Source organism: Lepidochelys kempii, chromosome 6 (genome assembly GCF_965140265.1).
Source record: "Lepidochelys kempii isolate rLepKem1 chromosome 6, rLepKem1.hap2, whole genome shotgun sequence".
Lineage (NCBI taxonomy): Eukaryota > Metazoa > Chordata > Testudines > Cheloniidae > Lepidochelys > Lepidochelys kempii.
The window spans coordinates 72,434,231-72,446,888 of record NC_133261.1 but is presented as its reverse complement, the minus strand read 5'-3'; the positions used below and the strand labels follow the sequence as shown (position 1 = coordinate 72,446,888).

At 43.7% G+C, this 12,658-nt stretch overlaps 1 protein-coding gene across 1 annotated transcript in view; it reads left to right on the top strand.

The window, feature by feature from the left end:
* Window positions 1-306: 306 nt before the first annotated feature.
* Window positions 307-12,658, top strand: part of NUSAP1 (nucleolar and spindle associated protein 1) — a 34,699-nt gene continuing 22,347 nt past the window's right edge. Inside the window, exons 1-3 of the mRNA XM_073348727.1 lie at window positions 307-492; window positions 10,336-10,401; window positions 12,142-12,333. Of these exons, the coding sequence (XP_073204828.1) occupies window positions 400-492; window positions 10,336-10,401; window positions 12,142-12,333 (351 nt within the window). The 5' untranslated portion in view covers window positions 307-399. The remainder of the gene's footprint in view (window positions 493-10,335; window positions 10,402-12,141; window positions 12,334-12,658) is intronic.

Genomic DNA, 12,658 nt, shown 5'->3' with positions numbered 1-12,658 from the left:
GCAATCACTTGACCAGGTCCTCGCCACAAAGAAATGACTTCCTCCGGCCATTGGATGATGGGGGATACCAATCATTCTACTTCCCAATCAGATAGCGATAATTTGGGCTAGGGCGGGTCTTTAAATTGATAGACTGTGTACATGGGCCTATCGTGTTTAAACAAAACAAACGGCATTCCCCAGGATGCCATTGGCTATCGGTGTGTCTCACCGTTCCTCCGCTGGTAGGTTGTTCAGCCAATGACAGGGCGGGACGGGTGAGTTTGAATGGTGGGGGGTGGGACGAAGCAGCTTCGCGTCAGTTGAGCGCGAGATTCGAAGCCCCAGCACGGCGGTTACCAGGGGCAGCGCTCACAGACCGGCTCCTGGGGTCCCGGTCGTTGCTATAGTCCTGCCGCCATGGAGCCGCCCTCGCTGCCGCAGCTGGAGTCGCTCAAATACAGCGAGCTGCAGCAGGTGGCCAAAGCCGCCGGCCTCCGGGCCAACCTGAAGGTGAGGAGGTGGCGCCCCGGCCGGGGAGAGTCCCCCAGCCGCTGGGAAGGGAGATGGGGTACCCATGGAGACGAATGGCACAGGGGATCGGGGCCGCCGGCTTCGGGACCGGGCCAGGGGTCTGCTCGCTGGGTGGCAGCGGGAGGGAGGGATGATACCGCCGAGCAAAGGTGTGAGCGGGGACCTGGGTTAAGGGTGGCAGAGCGGGCGCGGCTGACGCTCCTGTGGCTGGGGGTCGGGACTCCTGGGTCCTTGTGCCAGCTGGGCTCCAGTTCTCTGTGCGACTGCGGTGGGGGCGCAGGGTGCACGTGCCCCTGGCCCCACTATGTGTGGAAGCTCCCAACTTACTGTCTGATCCCTATCCGACATGGATTGACAGGGCGCAGAGGTGGGACCACAGCCCCTAAGCTTCCATGTGAACTTCTAGGACCTAAGAATGGCCATGCTGGATTAGACCAAGGGACCACCTAGCCCAGTATCCTGTCTTCTGACCCTGGCTAATGCCAGGCGCTTCAGAGGGAATGAGCAGAACAGGGCAATTCTCAAATGATCCATCTCCTGGCTGGGCCAAGTAAGCAGAGGCTAAGGACAATCAGTGCATGGGGTTGTGTCCCTGACCATTTTGGCTAATAACCATTGATGGACCTATCCTCCATGAATTTATCTAATTTTTTTAATCCAGTTATACTTTTGGCCGTCACAACATCCCCAGTTGACAAATTCCACAGGTTGACTGCCTTGTGTGAAGTAGTACTTTCTTATGTTAGTGTTAAACCTGGTGCCTGTTAATTTAATTGGGTGACCACTTCCCAATAATAACACTTCCTTATTCGTCCTCTCCATCCCATTCATAGATCTCTATCAGAACCTCCCTTAGTTATCTCTTTTTTCCAAGGTGAAAATCTTTTTAATCTCTCATTGAGGCCTCATCTGGAGTACTGTGTCCAGTTTTGGGCCCCACACTTCAAGAAGGATGTGGATAAATTGGAGAGAGTCCAGCGAAGGGCAACAAAAATGATTAGGGGACTGGAACACATGAGTTATGAGGAGAGGCTGAGGGAGCTGGGATTGTTTAGCCTGCAGAAGAGAAGAATGAGGGGGGATTTGATAGCTGCTTTCAACTACCTGAAAGGGGGTTCCAAAGAGGATGGCTCTAGACTGTTCTCAATGGTAGCAGATGACAGAACGAGGAGTAATGGTCTCAAGTTGCAGTGGGGGAGGTTTAGATTGGATATTAGGAAAAACTTTTTCACTAAGAGGGTGGTGAAACACTGGAATGCGTTACCTAGGGAGGTGGTAGAATCTCCTTCCTTAGAGGTTTTTAAGGTCAGGCTTGACAAAGCCCTGGCTGGGATGATTTAACTGGGAATTGGTCCTGCTTTGAGCAGGGGGTTGGACTAGATGACCTTCTGGGGTCCCTTCCAACCCTGATATTCTATGATTCTCTCCTCATATGGAAGCTGTTCCACATCCTTAATCATTTTTGTTGTCCTTCTCTGTACCTTTTCCATTTCTAATATGTTTTTTTTTTTTGAGATGGGGCAACCAGAACTGCCTGCAGTATTCAAGGTGTGGGCATACCATGGATTTATACAGAGGCATTTAATTCTTATTGCCCATCCCTTTCCTAATGTTTCCTAACACGCTGTTATCTTTTTTGACTGAGTAGATTGAGTAGATGTTTTCAGGGAACTATCCATAATAACTCCAAGATCTCTTTTTTGAGTGGTAACAGCTAATTTAGACCCCATCGTTTGGTATATTTAATTGGGATTATATTTTCCAATATGCATTGCTTTGCATTTATTAACATTGAATTTCATATGACATTTTGTTGCCAAGTCACTCAGTTTTTGAAAGCCCTTTGTAACTCTTCACTGTCTGCTTTGGACCAAGCTCTGTTGAGTAATTTTGTATCCTCTGCAAACTTTGCCACCTCCCTCTTTACCCCTTTTTCTAGATCATTCATGAATATGTTGAACAGCATTGGTCCCAGTACAGATCCTTGGGGGACACCACTATTTACTCGCTCCATTCAGAAAACTGACCATTTAGTCCTCCCTTTTTTCCTGTCTTTTAACCAGTCACTGATCCATGAGAGGAGCTTCCCTCTTATCTCATGACTGTTTAGTTTGCTTAAGAGCCTTGGTGAGGGATATTGTCAAAGGCTTTCTGAAAGTCCAAGTATGCTATATCCTATGCATTCTCTTTGTCCGCATGTTTGTTGACTCCCCTCAAAGAATTCTGCGCTCTGGTATTTCTGATTCCTCCCGCCCCGTACATGTCAGTAACTCTCAACACAGGGCCAGATGCGTTTCTGGCGATAAAAAAGGTACTGTCGAAGGCACAAAGTAATCTGGGGGGAAGCATTTCCTCTCACCTGTCCGCTGTCATGTGATTGATAACATCAGGCACATGCAGGGTGTGTTGGTATTTTGCACTTGATAGTGACCCTTTGTGGTGGTGTTAAGCTTATCTAAAAGCCATCAGTAGCTGACTTCCATGGAAAACATCACTGGAGGAACTACAGTGCACAGAACTTGGCAGCTATCGGGTAGCAGCGCAAAATTGTAGAATAAGCCCTAGGTACACTGATCCTTCCCCTAGAGACACAAGAAGAGGGGATGTGGACCGTCATGGTTACAGGGCTAGCTGCACCTCTGTACCCTTTTTGGCCTCTCTGAGTGCATTGTCTTAGCTTAGGTATCAGGCCTTTATGTATCCTGAGATGGAATTTCACAACTTTTCTACTTTTCAGTGGGACCTAGGCTATGATACCCCACATTACCACCATTTATTATCCTGCTGGTTAAATTGAATTCAGTCATCTGCTGACTTCCCTTCAGGAGTGTGTGACCAGTGGCATATAAAAACAGCGAGGAGTCCTTGTGGCACCTTAGAGACTAACAAATATTTTTGGGCATAAGATTTCGTGGGCTATAACCCAATTCATCAGATGCATGGAGTGGGAAAAAAAGTAGGCAGGTATAAATATACAGCACATGAAAAGATGGGAGTTGCCTTACCAAGTGGGGAGTCCGTACTAACAAAGCCAATTCAATCATGATGGATGTGGCCCATTCCCAACAGTTGACAAGAAGGTATGAGTATCAGCAGAGGGGAAATTATTTTTTGTTGTGACCCAGCCACTCTTTATTCAGGCCTAATTTGGTGGTGTCAGGTTTGCAAATTAATTCCAGTTCTGCAGTTTCTCGTTGAAGTCTGTTTCTGAAGTTTTTTTGTTGTTGTTGAAGAATGGCCACTTTAAGGTCTGTTACTGAGTGTCCAGGGAGATTGAAGTGCTCTCCTACTGGTTTTTGAACGTTACAATTCTTGATATCTGATTTGTTTCCATTTATTCTTCTGGGTAGAGACTGTCCGGTTTGGCCAATGTACAAGGCAGAGGGGCATTGCTGGCACATGATGGCGCATATCACATTGGTAGATGCGCAGGTGAATGAGTCCCTGATGGTGCGGCTGATGTGGTTAAATCCTGTGATGGTGTCCCTTGAATCGATATGTGGATAGAACTGTATCATGTTTGTGGAGGTGGTGGGGCAGAAGGAGAGGCACCGAGATAGGACGGACTCTTCTGCCGGGCTAAGAGTATAGCTGGATAGATTAACGATATTGTTGGGTGAGTTAAGAGTACCACTGTTGTGGCCCCTTGTGGCACGTAGGGAGACAAACACCTACAGGATCTCTATCAAGCGTTCTTAAAACTACAATATCCACCTGCTGGAGTGAAGAAACCAATTGACAGAGCCAGAAGGGTACCCAGAAGTCACCTACTACAGGACAGGCCCAACAAAAAAAAGTAACAGAATGCCACTAGCCATCACCTACAGCCCCCAACTAAAACCTCTTCAGCGCATCATCAAGGATCTACAACCTATCCTGAAGGACGATCCCTCACTCTCACAGACCTTGGGAGACAGGCCAGTCCTCGCTTACAGACAGCCCCACAATCTGAAGCAAATACTCACCAGCAACTATACACCACACAACAAAAACACAAACCCCGGAACCAATCCCTGCAACAAACCCCGTTGCCAACTCTGACCGCATAGTCTCCTTGTTGTTTTGCTGATACAGACTAACATGGCTACCCCTCTAAAACCAGTGGCATATAGTGACCTAAACAGCCTTCTTAAAGCAAAAGTAATACTTACCACTAGGAACAAAGCATTAGAGAAAGAGGATTTTGAAACAGTCTACACATATGTCTAACTTACCTAGAATCCAGTCCAGTCACTGCCCCTGTCTTGGGCTCCAGATCCTCTATCATCTCATCCTCAAAGCTGTGACCACATGGTCCCTCTGCCCAGTTCCTGAAACCCTGGTGACTCCTGCACTCCCCCATAGCTTAAACAAAGCCTCTCCCAGAACTTGACCCAAAAGAGTGAGCTTTCTAGTTTCCTTCTTCAAGGGGCCACATCGTAAGTGGAGAATATAGCACAGAGATGCTTTGCACAGAGTTATACCACATTATTGATCGTTACCTAATCACATGAGGAATGCACAGAACTATTCACAAACAAACTACATGCATTTCATTGCCTCCATTTCCTTACCACTCCAGGGTATTCTGAGAGCTGGGATCAGAGGCCACTGGGCCCATCTGGAGTCATTCTTTCTGCTCCAGTGCATAGCTTGATATACATTGACACAGGAGCTCTCTAGGATACAGCAATTGTATGACTCTGTTAAGACTCCTGGGAGCTTAAAACACCTGAGGATTCAGCAGTTGGGTCCCTTCACAGCAATGTGGTGAGTCACCAGCAGGGAGCGCCCAGTCAGATCTGTGACAATAACCTATCCCCAAAGTTAAATACAATATACATCAGGTCTTAAATAGTAATCCATGGAGGCTGCATTGGTCACATGATACTGACTTGCCTTGTTTTCATTTGCTAAACTGCATTAAAACAAATAAACAAAATCCATACTTTCCTAATATTAAAAAGAAAAGGATTACTTGTGGCACCTTAGAGACTAACAAAGGTGCCACAAGTACTCCTTTTCTTTTTGCGGATACAGACTAACACAGCTGCTACTCCGAAACCTTTCCTAATATTACTTTCCTATGCAGTAAGTGCTATAGGTGCCTCATGGATATTACGGTGACTGCACGTGGGAGAGGAAATGATCCATGAGACCATTTCTGTATTGAAATGTGTATTTGTACAGTAATCACATCTGAGAATCCTTGCAATATTTCATTTTGCAACTATTATTTTAGACAAAGGAAAAGTGGGAGTAGGTATTGAGGAAGAGGAATGCTTGGTAAGAATGCCACTCAGGAAAGACATTGGAGTAAACTGTCTTTTGTGACCAAAAAGAGAACAGAAGCTTGCTTCAGTTTTTCATGGCAACAAACCAAGCAAGTTTCACTCTTGACTATTTAAATTAAATTGTTCTTGTATCAGTCTTGTATGTAAAATTGTCCTGTTCTAAAATCACTGAATTATTGTTTTGTGGTGGTTCAAGAGAGAGCATGTCTGTACAAGATTTTTAACAACAGATACTTTAATTTCCTGTTCCAAGAAACTTAAAACCAGTGTTTAGCCAGTTCTTGTTTTTATCTCTGGGCTGAGTGCATCTTCAAGCTACCTTCTTTGTAGCATTATCTGATGCAAACTTTAAAAAAGTTGCCTTATCTGTAAGGTGGAAAAAACACAGCATTTTTGCCTGTCAAGATAGGGTCTAAGATTACAGAGTGGGAGGTGTGGAAGAAGCATAAGTGTTTAAAATGTAACTGGTAGTGCATTTCAACAGCCTTAATTTTATCAACTTTTTACATTCTGAGAAACCTGCACTGACATCTGGCACCTTTGCTACAATGAATGGCTTCACAACTACTTTAAACATGGTGTTGTACTGAAAATGCCTTTCAAAAATCCCTCAAAAACTTTTCCAAAGCTTTCACTTTACTTTGGAATCTCCTAAAAACTTCAAACTCAGTTTTATATTTTGGAAAGCTTCTACCAATCACTTGATTGTCTCATTATAGAACCAATAAGGAATAGAGAATAAGCTGTTCCTATAATGTGTTTGGAATTAATGTTATTTTTTAAAATGCTAAACCAGCTGTGTATTTAGAGCAAAAAATAAGTCATGCCAAATCAAAGCTGAATTTGACCCTTTCATCTCCAGCTGGGATGAGCACCCTTGACATTTGGAAAAAAAAATTGATATATGTATAAAATCTGCACGGACTTTTAAATGGCTACACGATATACTATGCATGGCTATTAGTGTTTTCAAGTTGCTTATAGTTTTCGTTGAGCCATAATGTCTTCAAATTTATGTTGGGCTGAGACTTCACCTGCCAAGTTTCCTAAAATAAAAATAAATAATCTGGATTAGGGTTAATTAAACTTAATTAATTTTATTTCATTTGTTTTAACCTCTGAAAATTAGTTTATTATGGAAGTGCTAATGTTCTCATTTACAGTGCTGCAAAAGTGGCACATAGATTTATATAGTTCTAAATCTGAAAAACATGGCAATGGGTAATCCTTAACATTCATTCAATAGGAACTTTTACATAAGGGAGGAGATAAACTTTGGTATTATGCTGATTTTTCCAATTTAGGTCCTTGGAAAATTGCCATTAAGCAGCTTAAAAATTCCATTCTGCAATTTTTTTGTATTGAGTATTTTCCCTATTGGCATTAGTTACTTAGGAAAGTATGATCTGCATGTGAGCATGGCTCAAAGTAAGTGTTGCTGTTGCAGAAATTAGATACAAGTTTTAATTGGATTGTGTTTAACTAGATGAGTCAAAATACCTTGTCCTAAAACTACTAGCTTCTCTGGAAAACAGCTGGATTGTAAGATCTCTGGTCAGGAGAATCTACTTCTCCACTCCAATGAAGCAAGCAAGCTATTCAGCAAAGCACTTAAGAACGGATGGGTAGGATCCCCTGGGGGACTAACATGAAGGGGAAAGGAGTCCAGGAGAGCTGGCTGTATTTCAAGGAATCCCTGTTGAGGTTACAGGGACAAACCATCCCGATGTGTCGAAAGAATAGTAAATATGGCAGGCGACCAGCTTGGCTTAACGGTGAAATCCTAGCGGATCTTAAACATAAAAAAGAAGCTTACAAGAAGTGGAAGTTTGGACATATGACCAGGGAAGAGTATAAAAATATTGCTCGGGCATGTAGGAATGAAATCAGGAGGGCCAAATCACACCTGGAGCTGCAGCTAGCGAGAGATGTTAAGAGTAACAAGAAGGCTTTCTTCAGGTATGTTGGCAACAAGAAGAAAGCCAAGGAAAGTGTGGGCCCCTTACTGAATGAGGGAGGCAACCTAGTGACAGAGGATGTGGAAAAAGCTAATGTACTCAATGCTTTTTTTGCTTCTGTCTTCACTAACAAGGTCAGCTCCCAGACTGCTGCACTGGGCACCACAACATGGGGAATAGATGGCCAGCCCTCTGTGGAGAAAGAGATGGTTAGGGACTATTTAGAAAAGCTGGACGTGCACAAGTCCATGGGGCCGGACGAGTTGCATCCGAGAGTGCTAAAGGAACTGGCGGCTGTGATGGCAGAGCCATTGGCCATTATCTTTGAAAACTCGTGGTGAAAGGGGGAAGTCCCGGATGACTGGAAAAAGGCTAATGTAGTGCCAATCTTTAAAAAAGGGAAGAAGGCGGATCCTGGGAACTACAGGCCAGTCAGCCTCACTTCAGTCCCCGGAAAAATCATGGAGCAGGTCCTCAAAGAATCAATCCTGAAGCACTTACATGAGAGGAAAGTGATCAGGAACAGTCAGCATGGATTCACCAAGGGAAGGTCATGCCTGACTAATCTAATCGCCCTCTATGATGAGATTACTGGTTCTGTGGATGAAGGGAAAGCAGTAGATGTATTGTTTCTTGACTTTAGCAAAGCTTTTGACACTGTCTCCCACAGTATTCTTGTCAGCAAGTTAAAGAAGTACGGGCTGGATGAATGCACTATAAGGTGGGTAGAAAGTTGGCTAGATTGTCGGGCTCCACGGGTAGTGATCAATGGCTCCATGTCTAGTTGGCAGCCGGTGTCAAGTGGAGTGCCCCAGGGGTCGGTCCTGGGGCCGGTTTTGTTCAATATCTTCATAAATGATCTGGAGGATGGTGTGGATTGCACTCTCAGCAAATTTGCGGATGATCCTAAACTAGGAGGAGTGGTAGATACGGTGGCAGGTAGGGATAGGATACAGAGGGACCTAGACAAATTGAAGGATTGGGCCAAAAGAAATCTGATGAGGTTCAATAAGGATAAGTGCAGGGTCCTGCACTTAGGACGGAAGAACCCAATGCACAGCTACAGACTAGGGACCGAATGGCTAGGCAGCAGTTCTGCAGAAAAGGACCTAGGGGTTACAGTGGACGAGAAGCTGGATATGAGTCAGCTGTGTGCCCTTGTTGCCAAGAAGGCCAATGGCATTTTGGGATGTATAAGTAGGGGCATAGCCAGCAGATCGAGGGACGTGATCGTCCCCTTCTATTCGACATTGGTGAGGCCTCATCTGGAGTACTGTGTCCAGTTTTGGGTCCCACACCACAAGAAGGATGTGGATAAATTGGAGAGAGTCCAGCGAAGGGCAACAAAAATGATTAGGGGTCTGGAACACATGACTTATGAGGAGAGGCTGAGGGAACTGGGATTGTTTAGTCTGCAGAAGAGAAGAATGAGGGGGGATTTGATAGCTGCTTTCAACTACCTGAGAGGTGGTTCCAAAGAGGATGGTTCTAGACTATTCTCAGTGATAGAAGAGGACAGGACAAGGAGTAATGGTCTCAAGTTGCAGTGGGGGAGGTTTAGGTTGGATATTAGGAGAAACTTTTTCACTAAGAGGGTGGTGAAACACTGGAATGCGTTGCCTAGGGAGGTGGTGGAATCTCCTTCCTTAGAAGTTTTTAAGGTCAGGCTTGACAGCTCTGGCTGGGATGATTTAATTGGGGATTGGTCCTGCTTTTGAGCAGGGGGTTGGACTAGATGACCTCCTGAGGTCCCTTCCAACCCTGATATTCTATGATTCTATGTGTTTAAGTCCTATTGATTCTAATGAGACTCAAATACCTGCTTAAAATTAGGCAATGTCTATATTACATGCCACTGGAAACGGCGTGTAGTGTACATGTAGCCACGTGCTGCAGTGAAAAGCAGTCTGCGTCCATACTGCACTGCATAGCTATACGTGCCAGAGAAACGCTCTGGCAGAGGGGATACAGCAAGAAAAAGCTTCAGCACCTCCCTGCCACTGGAGCCTTTCACTGCGGGGAGGCAGCAGGAAAAGTCTCAGTCTTTCCCTGCTGCCTCCCTCCTGCCAGAGTCTTTTATAGCTTCCATAGTGTTTTCCTGCGGCAAGGAAGAGCTGTAGCAGCAGGGAGTTGGCAGAGGTTTCCCCACTGCACCCCTGCTGCTGAAGTCTTTCCCTGCTGTGGGAGTCTTTCCTGCAGAGGGAAAAGGCTCCAGCAGCAGGACGCTACACTGATAAAAACAGCAGTGTAGACGGGGAGGCACGGCTTGGGCCAGCAGAGAGTGTGTAGGCTAGTATGTACATACAGACCCACCTCCCCCAGACATGTCTTTTACTCTGCTTGCCTAAGCCAAGCCTCACCAGCTACACTGCTTATTTATACTTGTGCTGGGGGGCTTGGCAGGTAGGTACTCTACATGCTGCCAAAAGACATACCCTTAAACATGTGTTTTGCTGAATAGAAAAGGCGATATGCAGATGCTTAAGTGCTTTGCTGAATTGGTCGATATACAGGGTTGGCTTATGCAACCTTTTGTTTAATGGATTAGTGTCTTCTTTGGGTCACATTTTATACTCTTGACTCCTCTGCAGGCAGACAAATTGCTGAAAGCTCTGAAGCAGCACTTTCATGAGCCAAAACAAGAAAATGGAAGTAAGGTAAGAACAGATGTCTGCTGACTTCTTATAATCTTATGAAAGACAATATGCAGAAACCATTCTTTCTAAGAAAGTTGCTCCTATTTTGATAATTGCAGTGCATTGCATTTAATGACAAGTGCTTCTCATTTAATGGTAATATAAATTTAAGTTTTTACTTAAAATCACTGCCTCATGCTTACTGTGTTCACCTACTGCTGGAAATTGACATTTTTGGTATTTAGTTTCGAAATGGTTCCATATATGACTAGGCCAGTGTTCATCCTAGTAATGGAATTGTGACAAAACAATTTGGAGTTAAAACTGAACTCGTGCTCCAGTACCTACATAGATTTATCTTTAGTGTGAGCTAAAATGTAGTCAAATGGAAGCTGATATGCTAATATTCAAATTTGCTCTGATCTGTTCAGCTCCAGACATTAGCAATGGGAAATGTACAAAATTCTCCATTGTGTCCTTTAAGAGAAGATCATCTTCAGGAGCTGAACCAAGCCAATGACAACCTAGATCTCAATATTTTAAATACTAGCCGTGAAGCTTTGAACCCACCATCAGGGAACACCTGTGCTGTTTCTGCAACTAATGCTTTCCCAGGATAGCCTACAAACAGGGAATGTCATGCCAGATCCATAGTCCATCAAATCTGCTGTCTTCTCTGATAGTGGTCAATACTTGATGCTTCAGAGGAAGGTACAAGAAACCTCATAAAGACAATTATTATATGCAATAAACTAGCTTGTATAGGAAGCTTTTGCTAAACCTAGGCAGTTGGGGTGGGAGGGAGTGTCCCTTCCTTTTTTTGTTTGTTTATCCTATCTACCTTTTATATTCTTTAACTGGATGTTCTCACCTCTATGAATGAATGTCTAATCCTATTTGTCTGTCCATTTTGTGCCTACTACACTTACAAGTTACTCCTAAGGATGCTATAACCAAAGGACATCCTAGAGAAAAAGGTTGTTTTTTTGTTTTGGTTTGGTTTTTTTATAGTTTTTTTTTATCCTAATATATTGTTATGCTGTACGTGTGGTTTTATTTTTTTAAACACAACAAAAAGAACCTTCCTCTTTTATTTAAATGTGTTGCCTTTCAGTTTCATTGAATGTCCGCTTGTTTTTATGTTATGAAATAAGGTAAATCAGAAGCTACTTTCTCTGTCATTATGTATTGCATATACTTCTATTGTGGCCCCTTTTGTGAAACCATTAAGAACTGATATGATCCTTGTCAGATTCACTCTTCTGCTGAGTCCTTGGGCTGTGGTATATGCAGTATCAACAGCATAGGTATGCTTTTCCATTGCTAGAGATCAGAGTAGCCCTGTAGGAGGAGCACAGATGACATGATCTCTTGCAGGATTTTAAAAAGATCTATGAGATCTTAAAAACTTGGAGAGCCCCAAGATTCTTCCGGTCAGGTGTCAAATGTGAAATGCTGAATATGTTAAATACCTTGACAGAATGCTATGTATACAATAAAAACAAATGAGAGGATTTCAGATAGTTTTTTGAGGGCAGTTTGTTAGTCTTCTAACTTCAGTGTTTGAGGAAAAAGCTGACATCAGCACACTGACTGTAATGCCAGTGAACAGCGAGAATGCCAACAGGTTTGTTGTTTGTGAACAATGGGTGTGACATATCTGTGTTCCATTAATAAGTTGTGAAGCTTTCTCGTTAGTGCATCTGACATGAATATGCACATGTAAGGATGTTAGACAATAATCCCATTTCTCTTATACAGGACTTTGGAAGGAGCGAATCCTCCTCCACAGATACAGAGGAGCTCAGCAGTCTGGAGCAGGTCAAACCTATTCCAGTGTCCTTTGTCACAAAAAGGCGTGGGAAAGGGAGGAAGGTAGCAACTGGAAAGATGGCCTCCAAAGAGGAAATTAATACTAATGAAGAAGATATGGTGTTTTGTGTTGAGAAAGAGGTAACTCAAGTTTTTCAGGCTTTATTTTTTTATTAAGAGAAGCACACGTTAAATAGAACCTTTGGTCTAGTCTGCCACCACTTGGCAGGAAATGCCTGCCTTTCAACAGGCAAACACAGTAATGTTATTGACTTTGTATTTTGGTACCCTACTTTTCTGAAACTTGTGTCAACTGCTAGCTGCAATCAACTATTCCTGTTGTTTAAGCTTATTCTTTATCAACTTCAGATCACCTGTAATCTTCATGGGTCTTTCCCAGAGTCATAATTTGACTTTAGGTGCTCAAATACCACAGTGGGTGCAGTTTAAGAACCTTATTAGAGAT